The sequence below is a fragment of the Rattus norvegicus genome, chromosome 10 (assembly GCF_036323735.1).
Source record: "Rattus norvegicus strain BN/NHsdMcwi chromosome 10, GRCr8, whole genome shotgun sequence".
Classification (NCBI taxonomy): domain Eukaryota; kingdom Metazoa; phylum Chordata; class Mammalia; order Rodentia; family Muridae; genus Rattus; species Rattus norvegicus.
Window position 1 is genome coordinate 63424070 of NC_086028.1, and position 22335 is coordinate 63446404.

The 22335-nt window shown below is 49.7% G+C and overlaps 1 protein-coding gene across 7 annotated transcripts; it reads left to right on the forward strand.

Moving 5' to 3' along the window:
• The first annotated feature begins 14 nt into the window (after positions 1-14).
• Flot2 (flotillin 2) lies at positions 15-21742 on the forward strand. 7 transcript variants are annotated; one of them, NM_031830.2, is made up of 11 exons: positions 31-182; positions 9959-10040; positions 14267-14357; positions 16782-16905; positions 18337-18455; positions 18584-18697; positions 18800-18919; positions 19005-19219; positions 19804-19987; positions 20220-20369; positions 20458-21742. In NM_031830.2, the coding sequence occupies exons 1-11, from the start codon at positions 134-136 to the stop codon at positions 20494-20496; spliced, it is 1287 nt and encodes a 428-aa protein (NP_114018.1). In that variant the 5' UTR covers positions 31-133; the 3' UTR covers positions 20497-21742. The 7 variants fall into 7 exon arrangements, 5 of the variants coding, with proteins under 5 accessions (XP_063126042.1, NP_114018.1, NP_001257729.1 ...); NM_001270800.1 differs by lacking the exon at positions 14267-14357 and adding an exon at positions 15792-15882; NM_001270801.1 differs by lacking the exon at positions 9959-10040 and adding an exon at positions 15792-15882.
• The last annotated feature ends 593 nt before the right edge of the window (positions 21743-22335 follow it).

Consider the following 22335-nt stretch of genomic DNA (forward strand, 5'->3'; position numbering starts at 1 on the left):
CCGCGGCCGCAGAGGGGCGCAGGCGGGCGGGGCTGGGGGAGGCGGGATAGGCTGGGCGCGGCCGGTGCTGCGGACCCGCCACAGCCCTCCAGGTCGCTGCGGACCCAAGGCCTGCTTGCCTGCCAGCGGCACCATGGGCAATTGCCACACGGTGGGCCCCAACGAGGCACTGGTGGTCTCAGGTGAGGGGAAGGCGAGGGGTGGGGTGGGAAAGGGCCAGCATAGGGTTCGGGTCCCTCTGACGCACCTGAGCTAGCCCCCAGAGAGCAGTCCTCGCTCCCACAGCACAGCCTCAGGCGTTCGACCCTTCCTCTGCTCCACCGTGGGTTTAGGGGCTTCTAACGTATGCAGTAGGTTCCAGTACTGGGATTCGCAGCTCTGGAAGGCAGGTGCCTGACGGGGAGGGGCCTGAGGCATGAGTCCCTCTTTTCCGGGTGAGGCAGACCCGTTAATTCCGAGCAGGCTGGGGCTTGCCAGGAATTACTGCCATCACCCGCCCTGCAAACGCGGGTGGGGCCTCTACAGTTGGGTAACCCGGCTCTGGCCTGTACCGCTCTAGATTACAAAATGCAGCAAGCTCTAGATTTGGCTGGATGGGACTGTAGCGTTGGGAGCCTTAAAGCTGATATTTATGTAAGTGGTGTATTTGGGATGTCCTAGGAGGTAGCTCAAGCCACCAAGGACCCTGTTGCATGCAAGCTCACAACTGTAACCTCTTCCCAACATCAGCACTGATTTCCAGCCTGTATGCAGAATCAAAAGGCTGGCTGCCAAAAGGGGAGGTAGAAGCCCCGAGCCAAGGCTTATTAGATGCCATTCTTGGGGAGGTATAATAAATCCATTGGACCCCAAACATAGCTTTCGGCATTGTTTGGACCTCAAAATCAATCCCTTTACTGAGACATCTTCCCCGTCCCTAATCAGGACCCTACTAAAGTGGGAGAAATACAATACCACATCTCATTTTGAAGAGTCTTGGTTGGAGTCAGAAGGGAAAGCACAGAGGCCAACTTTGGCATTCTAAAGCCCAGTCTTGGCTCCCTCCTTGTCCAATAGTTTGTGTAGGCTTGAGTTTTCAGTTTGTTTTGTTGCGGGGGAGGGGGACTGGTTTGTTTGTTTGTTTTGAGGGGTTTTAAGGTTAATTCTATTTTTTTTCTTCTTTTTCTTTTCTTTTTTCTTTCCCTTTTTCTTTTCTTTTTTCTTTTTCCTTTTCTTTTTTTCGGAGCTGGGGACTGAACCCAGGGCCTTACACTTGCTAGGCAAGTGCTCTACCACAGAGCTAAATCCCCAACCCCTAATTCTATTTTTTTTTAAGTTGTATGTGTGTGCCTGTGCCAGTCTGTCTGTCTGTCTGTCTGTCTGTCCGTGGATATTCGCTGGTGAGTACAGATACCTGAAAAGGCTCGGCAGGCTTTGAATTCCCCTGGAGCTGGGGTTACAAATGGTTGTGAACCATCGGACATGGGCAGTAGGAACTGAATGTGGGTCCTCTGAGAGAGCAGTGTGTGCTCGGAAGTGTTGAACAACCCCTGTGCTTGTATTGAAAGGCAAATTTGGCTTGGTACCCCTGCCTGGAACTTGTAGGGATCTTCCTGCCTCTGCCTGCCCACTGATGGGATCACAGGCGAACATCACCACACCCAGCTTGATTTTGTGTGAGTGTGCTTATGGTGCTGGGAGTCAAACCCTGGGGACTCGTGCTTGTCGGTCACCGTGCCACACTCCTCTAGCATAGGAGGGTTTTAGACATCAGAATCTAAGGAGATGGTTCAGCAGGCAGAGGAGATTGTCGCCAAGCCTGATGATCTACGTGTAATCCCAGGACTCATATTGGAAAAACAAACTAATGCAAAAAGTACACACACACACACACACACACACACACACACACACACAAAATAAGCAATTTTTTTTTCTACTGGGTGTGGTTACACATGACCTTTAATGCCAGCACAAGGAAGGCAGAGCCCGATCTTTAAGAGTTCCAGGACGGGCTGGAGAGATGGCTCAGCGGTTAAGAGCACTGACTGCTCTTCCAGAGGTCATGAGTTCAATTCCCAGCAACCACATGGTGGCTCACAACCATCTGTAATAAGATCTGGTGCCCTCTTCTGGCCTGCAGTCACATATGCAGGCAGAATGCTGTACATAAAAATAAATGAATAAATCTTTAAAATAAATAAATCAAAGTCTAGGACTGGAGAAATGGCACAGTTAAGAGCACTGTATCTTGTAGAGGACTCTCCTCCAGCAACTACATGACAGCTAACAGCTAACTCCAGCCGCTGGGCACACACATACTCTTTTGAATTCCTTAGGCACTGTATGCGTGGTTCACAGACATACATGCAGGCAAAAACCCACACCTAAAATAAAAATAAAATCTCAAAGATAAACAAATCAGAATCTGCACTACCCTTTCTCCTGTTGTGTTTCGGGAAGCCCAGACTGGGCTGAGGAGACCAAAGCTTGAGTTCTGGGCCTGTGGAAAGTCTGGCAACTACAGGGTGAGAGGCAGCCCTGAGACGGGTGGTCCTGTACCCATCTCCAGAGCCAATGCAGAGCTGGACTGAAGCTGTTCTCGGGTGGAGAGAGGAAGCCATGCTAAGAGGCGATGGGCACAGGTCATGAGGACTGGGGAGAAATAACACCTAACGTAACGGCACCGAAATGGTGTGGGGTGCAGTGCCCCCACTTGAATAGATCCCCAGGAGAGCAGAGCAGAGAAGCTGCCCGCACTGGTCTGTGTGTGTCCCTTGAACCTGCAGTTAGTCCAAGGCACTCAGCCCTTTCCAGAGAAGGCTGTTAATTCCAGTAGTCATCCTTCTCATTAGCCATTGTCCAGCTTCCCTCCTTCATTCTGGAACACAAAACTAGTCTCTCTCTCTTTCCTTTCAGAAATTTCCTTATAGGTCTGGGAATGTAGTTCAATTGGTAGAGTATTGGTGTGCACAAGGCCAGAACATGTCTCTACTCCCAGCACTTGATTGGTGGGAAGGGAGCAGGAGAGTCAGAAGTTCAATGTCAGTCTTATCTGCTTAGAGAACTGAAAGATAGACTGGGCTGGAGCTTGTCTCAAGAAAACGAAACTATTTTCCCACCTTAAAAATATTTTAGGGAGTTGGGGATTTAGCTCAGTGGTAGAGCGCTTGCCTAGCAAGTGCAAGGCCCTGGGTTCGGTCCCCAGCTCCGAAAAATAGAAAAGAAAAAAAAATATTTTAGGGGGGAGGAGGATAGGGAGGTGAACACACATATAGAAGGGGAGGGGGAGAGGTTAGGGGGATGTTGGCCTGGAAACCGGGAAAGGGAATAACAATTGAAATGTAAATAAGAAACACCCAAGTTAGTAAAGATGGAGAAAAAAATATTTTAGGGTCCTGGAGAGATGGCTCAGCGGTTAAGAGCACTGTCTGCTCTTCCAGAGGTCAAAGTTCAATTCCCAGCAACCACATGTTAGCTCATGGCCCTCTTCTGGCATGCAGGTATACATGCAGCCAAGCAGTCATATATAAAATATAATAAACATTTTAAGTGCTGGGAGTTGGTGGTGCGTGCCTTTAATTCCAGCACTTGGGAGGTAGAGGAAGGAGCTCTCTGTGAGTTCAAGGTCAGCTTAGTCTACAAAGGGAGTTCAAGGACAGTAGGGATATACAGAAAAACCCTGTCTTGGAAAGAAAGGAGATCAGAAAACATTTTAAAGGCAGGCTGGAGCGATGGCTCAGCAGTTAAGAGCACTGGCTGCTCTTCCAGAGGTCCCAAGTACAATTCCCAGCAACCACATGGCAGCTCATACCTGTTTATAACTCCAGGTTCGGGGATCTGGCACCTTCACACAGACATCCATACAAGCAAGCACCGATGCACATGAAAATAAAGTTTTCTTTTTTAATTTTAAAGGAGAGGCTGAGGGTGTTACTGTGGGAGAGCACTTGACTAAGCATGTATAAGAGAGAAATGTTAGCACTAATATTCGTAGTGATGAGTACCTTAACTATGCTTGTCAGCCACAAGCCAGAATACTGCCGGCAGATAGCCCCCCAAACACCCTGCAGTCACGGGCCCCTTAAAAAGTCGTTTCTACTTTGAAACTAAGCCAGTGATTACATCTATCACTAATTCTTTTGTGTTTGCTTGTTTTTGTTTTGTATTTGGAGGTAGGACCTCTTCGTGTAGCCCTGGCTGCCCTTACTAGAACCCAAAGACACACCTGCTTCTGCCTCCCAAATGCTGGGATTGACCTCCATGTCTGTCTGTGTGCCACATGAGTGCAGTGCCCAAGGAAACCAGAAGAGGGCATCAGATCCTCCATTAACCACCATATCCCAACCAGTGTCCTCTGTAAGAGCACCAAGAGCTCTTGGTCACTAGATCACCTCTCCAGCCCCCAGAATTTAACATCAGTAAAGAAGTACAGTGCCAGAAATGTGGCACGGTTGGTAGACTGTTGGCATAGAATACAAAGCCCTAGGTTTGGTTCCCATCACTTGTGAGGTAGAGTTAGGAGAATTAGAAGTTCAGAGTCATCCTCAGCTACATACGAAGTTCAAACCTGAGGCTGGAGAGATGACTCAACAATTAAGAGGGAGATCCATGGGCTGGAGAGATGGCTCAGAGGTTAAGAGCACTGACTGCTCTTCCAGAGGTCCTGAGTTCAAACCCCAGCAACCACATGGTGGCTCACAACCATCTATCTGATGCCCTCTTCGGGTGTGTCTGAAGACAGTGACTGTGTACTCACATACAAGAAATAAATTAATCTTTAAAAAAAGGGGGGGGGAGATCCATTGTCCTCTTCCAGCCTCTGTGGACACTACACACATGTGCACAGACATACATGTAGGCAAAACACCCATACACATAAAATACATTTTTTTTAAAAGTCCAAAGCCAAAAAAAAAAAAAAAAAAAAAAAGGCCAGGTGTGGAGGCGCATGCCCTTAATCCCAGCATTTAGGAGATAGAGGCAGGTGGATCTCTGAGTTTGAGGCCAGCCTGTCTTCAAAGTGAGTCCAGGATATTCAGAGCTTGTTACATAGAGAAACCCTGTCTCAAAAAATAACAACAAAAAGTCCAAAGTGAAACTTGGCACCATAAAATCCTGCCTTAAATGTTACCCTTTATAATTTTTTCCTTGGGCATTTGAGTTGATGCATTTATAGACATTTTTATAATGAATTCTTAGATACAGCTGGAATATTAAAAAGTATTCATTAGCTGGGCATGGTATTTCATACCTGTAATCTCAACACTGAGGAGACAGAGACAATAGGCTCACCATGAGTCCCAGGCCAGTTAGAACTACATAGTAAGACACTGTTGCAAAAACAGAACACCAGGCTGCAGAAGTGACCCAATGTGTACGTTTCTTGCCCCCTAGATCCCATGTAAAAGCTAGGTGCTAACATCGGGAACACTTGATGGCCAGCTAGGCTAGCTAACATGGTAAGCTTCCGGCTCAGTGAAAGACTCTCAAACAAACAAACAAATAAATAAATAAGGTGAAGCTATTAAGGAAACATTCCAGTGTAAACCTCTGGCCTCCTCGTATGCCTGCATGGACAAGGGTACACACACAGTGTTGCTAAGATTAATCAGAAAGTTGGGAGATCTGAAAAGTGGGAAAATAAAAAAAAAAAAAAAAAGAAAGTTGGGAGATCCCTTTCAGGGGAAGAGGCTTCTGGGAGTAGGGGCAGCCTGCCAGGCCCCAGCTTCCTGTTACTGCCTCTGAGAACCTGGCAGGTTGCCCTTGGCCACAGCCAAGCATGGACTGTGACAGGCTGTCTCCAAGGTCAGAGACTGTGTGAAAGGTAAAGGACACACTCCACCAGCCTGTCCCATTGGGACCCCCACGGGTACCATCCATTTCCAGAGTGTGTTTGAGAAGCCTAGAGCTGGTCAAAGGCAGCCATTCACCAACCCCAACCAGAAACAGAAGATACAGGAGTTGTGATTTTTGGCCCTCTTCCAATTTCACTTGATCCCAAGATGGTTTGGGTTTCAGAGTAACTGCCTGTCCTCAGAGGCCTCTCTTACAACACCTCCCAGGGCAGAGACGCTCCTGGGTGCTTACCTTGGAAAGCAGCTCCATGGATATAGGTCTTTCCACTCCAGAAAAACAGCGTTAGCGCTGGCTATAAGATCAAGGCCAGAGGGTTGGGGATTTAGCTCAGTGGTAGAGCACTTGCCTAGCAAGCTCGAGACCCTGGGTTCGGTCCCCAGCTCCGAAAAAAAAAGAAAAAGAAAAAGAAAAAAAAAGATCAAGGCCAGATTGAGCTGAGGAGTGAAATTCTATCTCAAAAAGGGGGTGGGGAGGCAGCAGGTGGGGGTGATGGATAGATGGTTTTGTGATTAAGAGCACTTATTGCTCCTAAAGGGAACCCCAGAGTTTGGTTCCCAGCACCCATATACAGCAGCTCACAACTGTTTGTCATTCCAGTTGTCAAGGATATGATATTCTCCTCTGGTCTCTGTGGATGCCTGCCCTCACATGCACAATACACACAAATAAAAATAAATCTTTGGGGAAAGAAAGCTGGGTATGTTGGTGCACACCTTTAATCTCGGCGCTCAGAAGGCAGGTCTCTGAGTTGAGGCCAGCCTGGTCTACCTAGCAAGTTACAGACCCAACAGGTCTATAGAGTGAAACCCTGCCTATAAGCAAAGGAAACCAAACCCTGGGGCTGGGGCTTAGAATGCTTGCCTAGCATGCACAAGCCCTAGGTTCGAACCCCAGCACTGCATAAACTAGGTGTAGTGGTGTACACACAGACAAGCACACAAACACACAAATGTCCAAGGGTAGTGGAGACAGCTCCATGGGCAAAGTCCTGGGTTTTTCCCTGACATTGAAAAGAAAAGGATTCACATAAGCCATGTTTAAAGTGCTCAACAGCCACAAATGGCCAGTGGTTACCATTCTGTGTTATCACAGATATATTTGCACCTATGTAAAAGCTTTCTTGAGTAAGAATGCCACAGAAGCAGAAGCTGAGGTTATAGTAGAGCACTTAACTGACATATGGAACTCCCGGTTCAATCCTGTAGCTGAAAAGAAGCAAAAAAGACCAACCATCTTTTTAAATTCCAGAACATGGTAGATAGAGGTAGGAACTCTGTGAGTTCCAGGCCAGCCAAGGCTATCATAATGGGACTCTGTCTTTAAAAACAAACAAACAAAATAAAATCCTGCACCAGGAGTTTACACACTTGTGTCAGCCACGTGCCTTACCTGGGTTACTCAAGGAATGCCCACTCTGTTTTCCTTACCTCAGTATCTTCCTCCTTAAGCAAAGCAATCTCTGTTTATGTTCTGTTGTATAGTTGCTGCAGATGGTGGTGCTGATTAGACAGGTCCCTGGAGACAATATAACCCAGTTACAAAAAACTACCTGAACTCTGGCCCTTGGGAAGCAAACATCCTAAAGCTTTCATGAAAACCCATTTTCGGGGGTTGGGGATTTAGCTCAGTGATAGGGCGCTTGCCTAGCAAGCACAAGGCCCTGGGTTCGGTCCCCAGCTCCGAAAAAAAGAAAAAAAAGAAAACCCATTTTCTTTTTTTTTTTTTTTTTTGGTTCTTTTTTTTTCGGAGCTGGGGACCGAACCCAGGGCCTTGCGCTTCCTAGGTAAGCGCTCTACCACTGAGCTAAATCCCCAGCCCCGAAAACCCATTTTCTTTAACTTCAAATGTTTCTTCTTATTCATAATTTTCTATGCATTTCTTTGCACGGTAAGTTAACTCTCTTTACCGTCTATACTAGCACTGCCTGAACTTTATGTGTAATGGGAGTTCACAGTAAGAATTTCAGCAGTGGATTTTATTTTTCATTTCTGTTTTTGTTTTGTTTTGTTTTGTTTTAAGATTTATTTATTTATTATATGTAAGTATGCTGTAGCTGTCTTCAGACACCAGAAGAGGGCATCAGACATCATCATAGATGGTTGTGAGCCACCATGTGGTTGCTGGGATTTGAACTCAGGACCTCTGGAAGAGCAGTCAGTGCTCTTAGCCACTGAGCCATCTCTCCAGCCCTTATTTTTCATTTCTAAACAGAGAACATGCCTGGCATGGCCACAGCCAATTCTCAGGAACCATTTTCTTCTGAAGCCTTTCCCCTTTCTCCTCTCACTTCCACTAGCAGGCCTTGGTTTTGAGGCCTCGCTTCCCTGCCTGTTCCCACAAGGGGACCAAGGTGATTCTGAGCCCTCTAGGCTTTGGGAATAGAGCACCAGCCCCACCGAGATACATCTGTCAGGCACAGTAAGGCTGTTGTCTGGACTCCTAAGACTTCTCTACCCCCACCCAAACCCAGAGGGCTGCCCCTCCATCCCACTCCATCCAGCCCACAGTGGTGAGCGAGTCTCCTGATATGATCCTCCCAGGATACACTTCTTCCATTCCTCACCCCCTATGAGGGTTTTAAGTTTTTATTTTCTATGTATGGATGTTTTGCCTGCACGTACATGTGTGTACCATGTGTGCCTGGTGCCTTGGCTCTCCTGGTACTGAAGTGACTGGTGATGATGAGCAAACATGTGGGTGCTGAGAATCAAACCTGGGTCCTTTTAGGTTTTTTTCCCTTTTTGTTTTTGCTTTTGAGACGTGTGTGTGTGTGTGTGTGTGTGTGTGTGTGTGTGTGTGTGTGTGTGTAAGTAACAGCCTTGGCTGTCCTGGAATTCAATTTGTAGACCAGGCTGCCCTGGAACTCAGACATCTGCCCGCCTCTGCCTCTGCTGGGATTAAAGGTGTGCAACACTGTGCCCAGCTGCAAATTTGCTGTCTTAACAACTGGGTTCTAAGTCCCCGAGGACAGGGAGAACTTGTCTTGCATTTATGTGTAATCTTAGCACCTGGCAACCAACAGGAAGTATTGTCAAATCTCAGAGCAAGTAAAGGCCAGAGGTAAGCTGGGCAGAGGTACCCGGACTTGTAACTTCAGGGCTATGAAGGGAGCAGCAGGAAGATTTTAGGATAGCCTGGCCTACATAGTAAGCCCCAGTTTCAAAATAAAAATCAGAAAGCCAGGGCTGGGGATTTAGCTCAGTGGTAGAGTGCTTACCTAGGAAGCGCAAGGCCCTGGGTTCGGTCCCCAGCTCCGAAAAAAAGAACCAAAAAAAAAAAAAAAAGTTTAAAAAATCAGAAAGCCAGACATGGTGTTTTATATCTATAACTCATCCTCCAGGAGGCTAAGGCAAGAAGAGCATTGAGAGTTCAAGGCCAGCCTGAACTTTTCTTTTCTTTTCTTTTTTTAAAGATTTATTTTATTTATTTCATGTGTCTGAGTACACTGTTGCTAACTGCAGACACACCAAAGAGGACATTGGATCCCATTACAGATGGTTGTGAGCCACCATGTGGTTGCTGGGAATTGAACTCAGGACCTCTGGAAGAGCAGTCAGTGCTCTTAACCACTGAGCCATTTCTTCAGCCCTAGCCTGAACTTTTCAAGTTCATATTTCCAAGACAGTCCAACTACGGTGAGAGAGTTCAGTAGGTAAAGGTGTTTGCCACCAAGCCTGATGACCAGAGTTAGATCCCGAGAAACCACATGGTGGAAGAAATGAACTAAGCTCTACAAACTTCCTTCTGACTTCCACACACAGGCTATGGTACACATTCATGCACACACACACACACACACACACACACACATAAATGTAACTTAAACACAATTTTTAAAGATTTATTTTTTACTATATATAAGTACACTGTAGCTGTCTTCGGATACACCAGAAGAGGGCACCGGATCTCTTTACAGATGGTTGTGAGCCACCATGTGGTTGCTGGGAATTGAACTCATAACCTCTAGAAGAACAGTCGGGTGCTCTTAACCGCTGAGCCATCTCTCCAGCCCTTAAACACAATTTTTAATATGTAAAACGGGCCAAAGTTTTTATTAGGGGATGGAGGGCAGATAGCCCCAAGAACTGACTGACCAACAGTGGCTCCCTTTGCTTCCCAGGGGGCTGTTGTGGTTCTGACTACAAGCAGTATGTGTTTGGCGGCTGGGCTTGGGCCTGGTGGTGTATCTCGGACACTCAGAGGTAAGGGTCTAGGGGCTCTGGAATCTTTCATCCTGGTGGGCAAGAAAGAGGGATTTCCAGTGGGCCCATTTCCTTCACCACATAGCCAAGTTGAGCATCTCCCATCCCCCATCCCACCCCTCCATCTGGTAGGAGGAGGCCCCCAAGAGAAACAGAAATAGAAATGGGTTGCTCAGGGATACAGGAAGCACACATCAGGAAGGTCTGTCCTGTGGGTCTGTCTTAGTTGGGTTTTTGTGGTTGTAAAAAAAACACCAAAAGCAGCTTAGAGAGGAAGAGCAGTCTTTCCGTTTACAATTTTCAGGTCATACTCCATCACTGAAGAAGTCAGGGCAGGAACCCAAGGCAGGAACCCAAGGCAGGAACCCAAGGCAGGAACCCAAGGCAGGAGCCCAAGGCAGGAGCTGGTGCAGAGGCCAAGGGGGAACAATGCTTACAGGCTTGTTCCCCATGGATTGCTAAACCCGTTTTATATATCATCCAAGACCACCTGCCCAGGGGTGGCAACACCCACAATGGGCTGAGCCCTTCCACATAGACTGGTCTATGGAAGCATTTTCTCAGTCTCCAGATATGTCTAGGTTTGTGTCAGGTTGAAAAAACAAAAAACCAACAACAACAACCAGCAAAACTCCACCACCCCCATGCCAAGCCCCTCATTGACTGAGTGTTCTTTGCGATTGGAAGTGGTCCTGCTTCTGTCCCAAAGACTGCAGTCTTGCCCAGGCAGAGTCTTCGATTCTGTATTCTAGCTCAGTTCCTCAGGAAGTCTTCCCAGGCTTATGTCTGCGTAAGTGTTCAGGAGGGCTGAGGGGGAGAGCTGCTGTAAACAAAACACCAGCCTAACAACATGGCTCCAGTCCTGGTTGGAGTTCAAGGCCAGCCTCAGCTAGTTTGAGACCAACCTGGGCTGTTCGAGACCCTGTCTCAAAAAATGCATACACAGAAGTCTTAATTATACACTATTTGAAAGGAGTATGCAGAGGAAGGCAGAACCTACATACATCCTCTCCCAAACTAGCTTTGAGAGCATTGCAGCAAGGAAAGATTCAGAATGGACATACAGTCAGAAGGGATCTGTAACGGTAGGTTAGAACAAGTCTAGGGGTATAAGAAATTCCTGCCAGGTGTTGGGGATTTGGCTCAGTGGTAGAGCGCTTGTCTAGCGAGCGCAAGGCCCTGGGTTCGGTCCCCAGCCCCGGAAAAAAAAAAAAAAGAAATTCCTGCCAGGCCTGGTGAGGCGGTGTGGGATCCTAAATCAGTATGGAAAGTCTCCAGACTGAAACCTAATAAAGGCAGGGAAGTTTCAGCTCCTACAGTGCCCACCATCCAGCTCTCCCTTGCTGGCACCTCCAGAGCTCTCAGCACAGGGCCAGGTACTGCCTCCCCTGCTCCCTCAATACCTACAGTTGGAAAGCATTCCTGCCACCAATCTGTCAGTACTTCTCATGGCGAAATATAGGCTGGTATCCTGAGGGGAAAGCAATAGAAATTCCAGCAGAAATCCCCTCCACCCAGATCCCACCAGTCAGCAAAGAGGGCCCTATGATTGCATGAACTTGCTGGTGCTTGGGGTCTTTGGTGTCTGGGGCATACTAAGGCTGAGGGGCGTGAAGCATGACAACTCTTCAGCAATCACTGATTCCCAGGACCCCCCTCTACTCTCCTGCCTTCTGCTGTCACTTGAGCTTTCTTACCTAAGAGATCCTGAGGGACTCTTGTGTCTGTTCCAAGGCCAACAATGTCATAATCAATTTGTCACACCTGGTTGGATTACCTAGCCTGCCAGAAGACACAAGAACAGCTTCCAACACACACCAGGCCCAGGCAGCTGGACCTGGCCAGAAATAGGTGCTGTGTGAGTAGCCATTGTTAGGGCAATGTCCTGTGTCCTGTTCTCCAAATCTCAGGTCTCCCACTCCTAGTTCTCGCCCCAGGGAGCTCCAGAACAGGAAGGCTAGGCTTCCCTGACAGTTAGGGAGTGAAAGCTGAAGGGTTTGCACCTCATTCTAGGACCAAGGCTGACCTCAAGTTCAGCAAGCTCCTTCCAAGTGTTAGTGTTCACCTGCAACGCTCTCCAGCCCTGGCTCATTTATGGGACATCTCCATAGCCTGGCACCTTCTCTTCCCCAGCCTAGCGTTGTGGTATATTCAAGAGGCTACATTTAAAGCTCCAGTAGAATTGGGCTACAGGGAGTTCTCGACTGATGAGCTATGATATACAGACTGTCTCAAAAAGCAGGGGAGTGGGTAGAGGTTTGGCACAGTGGTGAAGAGCACTTGTTGCTCTTGCAGAAAACCCAAGTTCAGTTCCCAGTACCCACATGGCAGCTCACAACTGTCTGCAACTCCAGCCGCAAGGGTCTGATGCCTGCTTCTAACCTCCTCAGGAGCCAGGCACACACATGGTTCACAATCATACACGCAGGCAGACACTTATACACATAAAAATAAATGTTAAAAATCTTTAAAAACCGAGAAGAGGGCTGGAGAGAGGTGGCTCCACATTAAGGGCACTGATTGCTCTCCCAGAGGTCCCGAGTTCAGTTCCCAGCACCCACATGGTGGCTCCCAACCATCTGTAATGAGATCTGGTGCCCTCTTCTGGTGTGTCTGAGGACAGCTACAGTGTACTTACACACATGAAATAAGTAAATCTTAAAAAAGAAAAGAATCAGACATCTACCTCAGCCTAGCTTTGAAGAACTTTCCACAGCCCGGAATGTCACCGACCTATGGTGTCAGCCTTTCTTCCCCAAGGCCCAGTGAATCCTCTTGCTTTTCTCTGCTGCAGTACCCTTAGCATTCCTGGGGCCCTTGTGTGAGCAGCTCTTTCCCCCTTTTCTGAGTAATTCCTTCACTTCTGGCATCTGAGCTGCAGCCCTCCCTTCCTCCCTGTCTTCCTCCTTCCCTCCCCTCCTCCTGCTCCCTTCTCTCCTTTCCCAGAAGAAAGCTCTGGTGGGTTCCTGTCTGAGCCAGGTCAAATTGTGGGTAAATTGGTTTAGTATTGGTCCAGCATGTGCAAGGCCCTGGGTTCCATTACCAAGCACTGAAAATAAAAATGTCCAAAGTACTCTTAGGCCTCGGGGGTGCCAGTGTTAAGGCATCAAATGAAGGCAGCTTTTGCATGGCCGGAGCCCCAGGCTGCAGCTGTTAACACAGCCTCTCCCACCAATGAGGTGGGAGTTCTGGGTTGCCTGTCCCTCAGCAGCCTTCCCATCCCATCCCATCCACCAGCGTCTGCCCCACTGCTCTCAGCCTCTGCTTTCCCTTCTTTGGGTTTAAGGAGCCCATTCACACTCTAGGCCTGCCTCTGCCTCAGCCACTGCCCTGTGCATATGCACATAGCTGGAGTGAGTAACAGACCCCAGGCACCTTCTTTTCTTTCTTGCTTTAGTTTTTGATTGGTTGATTGGTTCCCCCACCCCATCCCGAGACAGGGTTTCTCTGTGTGCCCCTGGCTGTCCTTGAACTCACTCTGTAGATCATGCGAACTCAGAGATCCGCCTGCCTCCTGAGGGCTGGGATTAAAGGTCTGGCCCACCAGCATAGCTTGTTTACTTTACTAGTACTCTTTTCTTTGTCCATGGCCAACTTTGGAATTCCGAGTCCACCCCTGTGACTGTTCTGGCACAAGTATTCTCTTCCCCAGCCTTCTTTTCCAGTCAGACATCCCAAACTTTCTTTGGGGTTTCCTGGATCTAAATTGGGTTTTTAGTAATATTAACCCCAAACTTGAGGGTCCATACCCCAAATATGATGAAGTATTTGCTGTGGCTTATTAATTCCCAGAGTGGCCACATCATCCTAATTTCTGGAAACAGGTTTTCCTGTGATAGGAGGGTGGAGATACGGCCGAATTCCCCAGATTATGGCAGGAATGTCTCGGGAAAATGACATTGTTGCAACCTAGGTACCGCCACACAGGCCTCCTGACCTCTGGCCCTGACTCTGGACACTTAGCAGACCTCTCCCCCAGCCCAGCAGCTCCTTCTTGGAGAGGAATAGAGACAAGAGGCTAAAAAGCCTCGGCCAGCAAGGGGGTACCTGCGTTCTCTTGCAGCCTTAGACTGAGCCGGCTTGGGTGGGTGGAAATATTGAGAGCACCATCCCGTGCCCCGATATATCAGGCATCAGTGCGTATCTGGTAACCACTATGTGTGTTTGCTGTGTCCCTTCCCACCCTTCCTGTCCCTACCTCTCCCTATCCCCTGGCTGCTCCTCAGACTGTCTCTGGAGGTTATGACCATCCTGTGTCGCTGTGAGAATATTGAGACGTCGGAGGGGGTCCCGCTATTCGTAACAGGGGTTGCACAGGTAATAACTCACCTGCTTCCTCCTCTATGTCTAACTTTCTCTTCCTGCCCTGCGGGGCCTGGCAGGCAGAAGCTGGATGGACTCTCCTCCTGAGAGTGTGCCTCCCTCCTTCTCTCTTTCCTCTCTGCTGCTCTGGGTGCCAGGGTAGAATCAGGTAGATTCTTCAGGTTCCTTGCCTCTGCCCCTTAAGACATTCAGGGGATTCTGGAAGTTCTGCCAGGTCATCCGATGGCTAGCAAGCATCCATAGTGAGTCTGTTCTTAGCTAGATTGCTGAGCAGTTCCTCGAGCTTTCTCCGTAACGTGCAGATTCCCAGCATCCTCACTTCATGTGTCAGCTCTCTGATATCAGAAGCCCCTACCAGCTGTGACTAGTACCGCCCCAGTCTGGAACAGTTTAAACAGTAGCTCGCCCTTCCTTTTCCTCAACACTAAGTGCCCTGTAGCCTTCTCAGGCAAAACCCCTGCATCCCTTTTTTTTTTTTTTTTTCCTTTTCTTTTCTTTTTTTTTTTTTCAGAGCTGGGGACCGAACCCAGGGCCTTGCGCTTGCTAGGCAAGTGCTCTACCACTGAGCTAAATCCCCAACCCCCTCCTGCATCCTTCTTTTCCCAGCCCACCAGTAAGGAAGGAGACCCTCCTCACCCACTGGGCTTCCCTCAGCAACCCCATTGCCTCCTACACCATCACTATACCTGAATCCTCTCACAATGCCCAGGTACCTTTCAAGCTTAGGTAAACAAAGACAGGAGGCTGTTGGTGCACCAGAGCTCTTTCTAGAATTAATATGCTAGTGTAGCCCCAGCCTGCATTTCCCATGTGACCTGCCTAGGCTCAGTACCAAAGGGTATTCAAGTCATAGCCCCCGCTGAGGGAAAGAGACCAGACAGCTTCCCTGGCAAGGGGCAAGTAGAGGGGTGTTTATATATTGGCCTAGCAGTGGCCATACCCTCAGCATGTCTGCCCAATGAGCAGAACTTTCTAGATAACCTCCTAGGGGTATTGAGTAGGGGTATCCAGGGAGTAAAATAGGCAACACTCAGATAACACCCATGCACACCCTCCATGACAGAGTCCCAGTACCTGCTTTCTGTCCTAGGACACACGTACACTGCTAATAGCTTAGGCTTTCCCTGTCCCCATTGGCCCCAGAGCACCACCACAACCTCTTGCTTGTTTTACTCACAGTTGAAGCCAGGATGGTGAACAGAAAACATGTACACATATGCTACCCACTTCCTGCCTCCCCTAGAGCCACCTGCTCCTACTCTGCCCTCCCTCGTGATCTTTGCACACACGGCCAGCTACATACTTCTGAAGACTCCTCTACACTTGGAGCTTTGGTCTGTCCCAGCTGGGGCAGTGAGGTATTGGACTCTTCCACACCCCAAGCCCTGGGCCCCCAGACCCATGCCCCTGTTTTGCATTTCTTGGCAGGATTTCCCTAGAGATTATGACGTTGCAGCCCCGCTGTGAGGACGTAGAGACGGCCGAGGGGGTAGCTTTAACTGTGACGGGTGTCGCCCAGGTATAGTAACTCAGCAGCCCCACGCATGTCCATTGAGGTGCCTCGCCCCCATATTGGGGTTTGGGGGGAGGAGAGGACACCAACCAGGGGATGTCTCTCTCCAAAACTCCTGTCACCTCTACAACAGGGTCATCAGCATTGGAACATGCCCACCTGGCCCCTGGCTACCGAGCAGAACTAACAGACACTTTCTCTCCTCAGTGGCCCTCTCAAGACAAAAGCGGTGCTGAGGGCTCCTGTCTCACTAACCCACACTCATTTTTTACAGGCATTGGACACAACAGACGGCAGGGTTCTGGCCTCCCTTGTTCCCAGGGTGGCCCAGAGGAAGGGATTCTATGAGGCAGAGGCAGTTTGGCCTCCTCTAAGCATTCTAGGAATCAGGCTGCGGCTCCTCTACCTCAGCTGGGGCCTGGGAGGGGTGTCCCACCCTAACCCACCTCCCCTTCACAGGGCAGTGAGGGTCTCTACCTGTTATTGTCTGACAAGGGAGTTGACAGAAGACCTGCAGAGGCAAAGACACTGCTGTTACATCCGTTACGTCCTAAGGACCTGTCTCCTGTCCTCTCCACTCTTTGCAACTTCATTTGCCTGTCTGTGTCCTTTTCATATTCGCTGCCCCTAAGCCTGAGGTCTCCCCTCTGTAGGAAGGCAGAGGAAAGGCTGGCTGGTGTGGGGACGGTGGGCTGGAGGGGTGGAGGGACGATGAGCCCCAAGTGTGTGGGAGAGGCCCAACCAGGGCCAGTGAAGACAGCATCCCAAGTGTAGGAGTTCCCTGTGCTGCAGCTCCGGGGCCAACAAATCTGACGAGGGGTGTACAAAACTGCCAGCCTCTGCTCACGGGCGCTGGGGCCTCCATCTGTCTGCCCCTGGCTCAGGTGTCTCTGTGTCCTCGGCAGGTGAAGATCATGACGGAGAAGGAGCTCCTGGCTGTAGCCTGTGAACAGTTCCTGGGCAAGAACGTGCAGGACATTAAGAACGTCGTACTGCAGACCCTGGAGGGGCATCTACGCTCCATCCTTGGTGAGGCCCTGCCCAGACTCTGAGCCAGGGCCAGGCACATGTGCGTGGCTGGGCCGGGAGCCCGTCCCACTGAGGTTTGAGCTAAAACATTTTTTTATGTTTTTAATTTCAAAACTCAAGGTGGACTGAAGGTATGGTTCAGTGATAAAGCTTAGCATGCAGAAGGCACTGGGTTCAATCCCCAGTGCTAGAAGAAGAAAAAAAAAGAAAGAAAGAGAAAGGTAGGTTTGGGGAAATAGCTCAGTTGGTAACGTGCTAGCCTAAAAGCAAGAGGATCCCAAACTCCATTCTCAGAACTCAAGTTTTTTGTTTGTTTATTTCTTTTTTTTCGGAGCTGAGGGCTGAACCCAGGGCCTTGCGCTTGCTAGCCAAGCGCTCTACCACCGAGCTAAATCCCTAACCCCTTGTTTGTTTATTTTTAAAAATTTATTTATTTCATGTATATGAGTACACTGCACCGTCTTCAGACACACCAGAAGAGGGCATTGGATCCCATTACAGATGGCTGTGAGCCACCATGTGGTTGCTGGGAATTGAACTCAGGACCTCTGGAAGAGCAACCAGTGCTCTTAACCTCTGACCATTTCTCCAGCCCCAGAACCCAAGTATTTAAAAAGAGCCAGCACGTGCTGGGAGTAGTGATGGACACCTTCAATCCCAGCAGTCAGGAGGCAGAAGCAGGTGGAGCTCTGTGAACTTGAGGTCAGCCTGATGTACAGAGTGAGTTCCAGGATAGCTGGAGGTACATGGAAAAACCCTGTCTCAAACAAACAAACAAACAAACAACGAAAACAAAAAACAGTCACTTTCAGTGACTTTTTGAGAACCTGTCTCAAAAAACAAGGTAGACCACACCTGAGGGCTGACACTCAGGGCTGACCTCCTGCCTTTTCAGTTACCTGTACATGTATGTGCACCTACACACACACATACAAAAACTAATACTCCTGAGTTTCTTAGGAGCTGGAGAGATGGCTCAGTGGTTAAGAGCACTTGGCTGCTCCTCCAGGGAACCTGAATTCAATTCCCAGCACCCACACGGCAGCTCACAGCTATCTGTAACTCCAGTTCCAGGGGATCCGACGCCCTCACACAGACACTGATGCAGGCAAAACATCCATGCACATAAAATAAAAGTAAATAAATCACTTGAAATTTAAATTAAACGCACATAAGAATAAATGCATTTTTAAAGAAGTCTCTGAATTGAGACCTCAAGGAGGAGGGTGTTGGCAGACCGCTCAGATCTCAGGACATATTTGCTTACTCCGTACACCAAAGCTCAGTGTTAAACACTTGAAAAGGGAGCCTGGGAGATCCAGCTCAGACCTCGTGACCCTTGAGTGCACCTAGGCTTGCCCTCAGAGGCTTCCTCCCTTTCTCAGTTGGCCAGGCCTCTGGAAACTGGCTTATGATACGTCTGTCCCCCAGGGACTCTGACTGTGGAGCAGATTTATCAGGACCGAGACCAGTTTGCCAAGCTGGTGCGGGAAGTGGCAGCCCCTGATGTTGGCCGTATGGGCATCGAGATCCTCAGCTTCACCATCAAGGTAAGGAGTAGGAGGGAGGCTGGACCCTGTGTGCACCTGGAAGATGGGTACCTGGTAGGAAGGACACCCTCCGTGCTTATGACTGCTCCCTAGGACAAACACATCTCCTTCCCTCCTTCCTTCCTTAGGATGTCTATGACAAAGTAGACTATCTGAGCTCCCTGGGCAAGACACAGACTGCCGTGGTACAGAGAGATGCAGACATCGGTGTGGCAGAGGCAGAGCGGGACGCAGGCATCCGGGTATGCAGCATATCTCTTTCATGCCTGAGGATAGGGTTCTAGCTCAGGGTTAATGGGCCTGTGGTCCCTGGCTGTCCTCACTACCACCCTTGCTATTCCCAGGAAGCCGAGTGCAAGAAGGAAATGCTAGATGTGAAGTTCATGGCAGACACCAAGATTGCTGACTCCAAGAGAGCCTTTGAGCTGCAAAAGTCAGCCTTCAGTGAGGAGGTCAACATCAAGGTGAGAAGCCAGAGGTCCCCGGCATAGGGCTCAGAGTGTGCCGGCTGCCTTCTCACATGCCAATCCTTCAACCTTCCTGCTACAGACAGCTGAGGCCCAGTTGGCCTATGAGCTACAAGGGGCCAGAGAGCAACAGAAGATCCGGCAGGAAGAGATTGAGATTGAGGTAGTACAGCGCAAGAAGCAGATCGCCGTGGAGGCGCAGGAGATCCTGCGCACAGACAAGGAGCTCATCGCCACAGTGCGCCGCCCTGCAGAGGCAGAGGCCCACCGCATCCAGCAGATTGCTGAAGGCGAAAAGTGAGAGCTTGGGCCCAGGAGGCAGGCTGGTCAGGCCTCTCGGTCATAAGAGCTCTCCACTTCCCAGCCACAGCTTGGAAGCTATGCTATCCTCTCATCCAAGTCTGTTCCATTCTGCGAAGCAGATAAGCTCCCAGGCATGTGGTCTGGGAAGTTCAGTAAGAGTCCAGGGTTCCTTGGGAGAGTGCGTAACTATCCTTGTGGTTAGACCCCTCCCATTTGGAGTTGGGAACTGGTGGTCTGTATTCCCCAAGAGCTAGCAGGACACGGCATCACCTTCAACTCCCATCCCTGACAGCCATCAGAACAGGGGGTTGGAGGGTGTGCTGGGCCCCAGGAAAGACTTTAAGGGCTGGAGAGATGGCTCAGCGGTTAAGAACACTGACTGCTCGTCCAGAGGTCCTGCATTCAATTCCCAGCAACCACATGGTGGCTCACAACCATCTGTGATGGGATCTGATGCCCTCTTCTGGTGTGTCTGGAGACAGCTACAGTGTACTCAAAATCTTTTTTTTTTTTTAAAAGAGAGAGATCTCAAGGCCCCAGCATCTCTTAACTGATCTTTGTGGCCTGGGCTCCCTCAGGGTGAAACAAGTCCTCTTGGCACAAGCAGAAGCTGAGAAGATTCGCAAAATCGGGGAGGCAGAGGCAGCAGTCATTGAGGCCATGGGCAAGGCCGAGGCCGAGCGGATGAAGCTTAAAGCTGAGGCCTACCAGAAGTACGGGGATGCGGCCAAGATGGCCCTGGTGCTGGAGGCCCTGCCCCAGGTGAGGTTCCCTCCCGCCCAAGCTTGCACTCAAAGTTACAGTCAGTCTCCTTGTCTCTCCGGGCCCAGTGGATAACCTCCACCTTCAGCACTCAGCAGGTAGGCAGGAGCCCTCCTAGACCTCAGCAGCCATTCCTTGTGCCCAGGCTGCTTTGTGTGTGGGGGACATGGAGGGAAGTGGATGGACAGATGAGCAGACTTCCTCACTGAACTCTCCAAACACCCTCTCCTAGATTGCTGCCAAGATCTCCGCACCCCTGACTAAAGTCGATGAGATTGTGGTTCTCAGTGGGGACAACAGCAAGGTGACATCAGAAGTGAACCGGCTGCTAGCAGAACTGCCTGCTTCTGTTCATGCCCTCACTGGTGTGGACCTCTCAAAGGTACGAACCTTCCAGCTGTGGTGGGAGCTCCTAGACAGCCCACAGGACGAGAGGCTGGCGGCCCTCACACCGTCTCTCATCCTTGCAGATACCACTGATCAAGAATGCCACTGGTGCGCAGGTGTGAGGCTCCTGGCACTCGGCCTCCAGCAGCTGCCTGCCCTTCCAGCGCCTGTTTTCAAGTCATGGGGACAGCGAGAACATTACTGACTCTGGTGCCTTATTTCGTAGGGACCAGAAGTGCTGCGAGTTCAGGCCATCTCTGGCTATCTTCCCTTCTCTCCTGTCTGCCTTCTCTTTTTTTTCCACACCTTCACATTAACTGCCACATCCATCTAGCCTGTCTCCTCATCTGCCATATGTGCCTCTTCCTCTGGCTCTGTTTTTCTCCCTTCTCCCAACTTCACACACATCATCTACTTTAACTGAAGTTGAACTTGTTTATGATAATCACTTGTCTGTCTGTCTGTCTGTCTGTCTGTCTGTCTGTCTGTCTGTGAGGAGTGGCCCCGCTGCTTCTCAAAATTCTGGTGCCTTCAAGTTCTACATGTATCTGTCTGTCCTCGCTGGCCCTGGCAGAGCCCAGCATGGGTACAAGGGTTCTGCGTAGGACACCCACTCTCCTCTCTCCTGGTCTGAATCTCCAAGCGCTAAATGCTGTTCCAGGAAACCCACATCTCACACAGTCTTGCCCTTTGAGGCCTAAGTGGCCATGGCCTATTGGCCGTAGCATAATGCCCTTCCCACACCGAGGCCCGGGCCTGCTGTCATACCTGCCCCTGTCCCCTGCACCATAGAGGCACAGAAGCACAGCCTCCTGTCTGTAGCAGCTTCCTCAGTGTACTACTGCCTTAGGAGGCCCTGCTTGTGCTCAGGGACATCCCTTCCGTTGGCTTGTCCTTGATTGGTGGGTGGGTCTTAATCTGATCCCACTAAGTCTTTCTGGGGTCACTATCTAGCTCTGTTGGGGACAGGTAAAGTTTATAGGCCTTCTTCCTGCTAGTGAATGGGGCTCTCCCAGGGGGCAAGGCTGTGCCAACCGTAAGAGAATCAAGTGCTGAAGACTGGCCAAACTTCACTCCCTCTATGCCATTTTCTTCTTGGTCAGCATAATGGGTTTCTAGCCATGGGAAGCAGCTAAGTGTTCTGTGTCTTTGCACCTGCACCACTGGTGGCAGAAGAACCCAGTGCCCAGGTGTCCTAGTAAGGGTGCAAGGGTGTCTGTCCCATGGGCCCAGTCCCCAGCCCTGGCCTGCCCCGGCCTGTGTAGCTGTGCTGCATGTGAATGCTGCATGTCTGGTCTGGGGTTTGGATATTGCACTGCCCCACTGCCTGTCCCCCGCTGGTGACAATAAAGATCTCTTATAGCCACACCTTTCGTTGTTTATTCTGTGAGGAGAGAAAGCAGGGACAGAGGACCAATCAATCACGTGAGCACTCAGCATCAGGGTCGCTCTTTCGTACCCTAGCCACTGGGAGGCATCAGCACACTGGCCTTGCCGCAGTAGAGACTGTCCTTGGCACTGAGGCGAGGGAGCAGGGGATGTCCTCTGCCAGTCCCGAGTCTGCTCAGCAGTGCAGCCCAATTCTCAGGCCTAAGAACGTGAACTCTTGACAGGGCCGCCTGTATTCTAACTTGAATTTTAGCTCTGTTGTTGGTAAACAACTTAATCTTGAAGGCCTCAGTGTCTTGTAATTCATGAGGGATTTGCTTTGAGACAAGGTCTCATGTAGCCTAGGCTGGCCTCAAATTTGCTATGTAATCTATCTGTCCTTGAACTCCATTTTCCTCCTGCCTTCCTAATACTGGGATTACAGACATACACCACCACATCTGGCAAGATTTATTAATGTAAGAACAAAAGAGCGGGGCTGGTGAAATGATTCGGTGGGTAAGGACAGTTGCTGCGTATGCATGGGGACCAGAGTTCACATCCCCAGCACCCATATGAAAAAACAGTGTAGC

What these genes read in the sequence shown, in the direction of transcription:
- Flot2 (NM_031830.2), top strand. Translation starts at nt 134, where the DNA reads ATGGGCAATTGCCACACGGTGGGCCCCAACGAGGCACTGGTGGTCTCA. An exon ending in AGCGGGACGCAGGCATCCGG is followed by an intron (nt 18,698 to 18,799) that starts GTATGCAGCATA and finishes TGCTATTCCCAG; the next exon opens with GAAGCCGAGTGCAAGAAGGA. An exon ending in CAGATTGCTGAAGGCGAAAA is followed by an intron (nt 19,220 to 19,803) that starts GTGAGAGCTTGG and finishes GGGCTCCCTCAG; the next exon opens with GGTGAAACAAGTCCTCTTGG.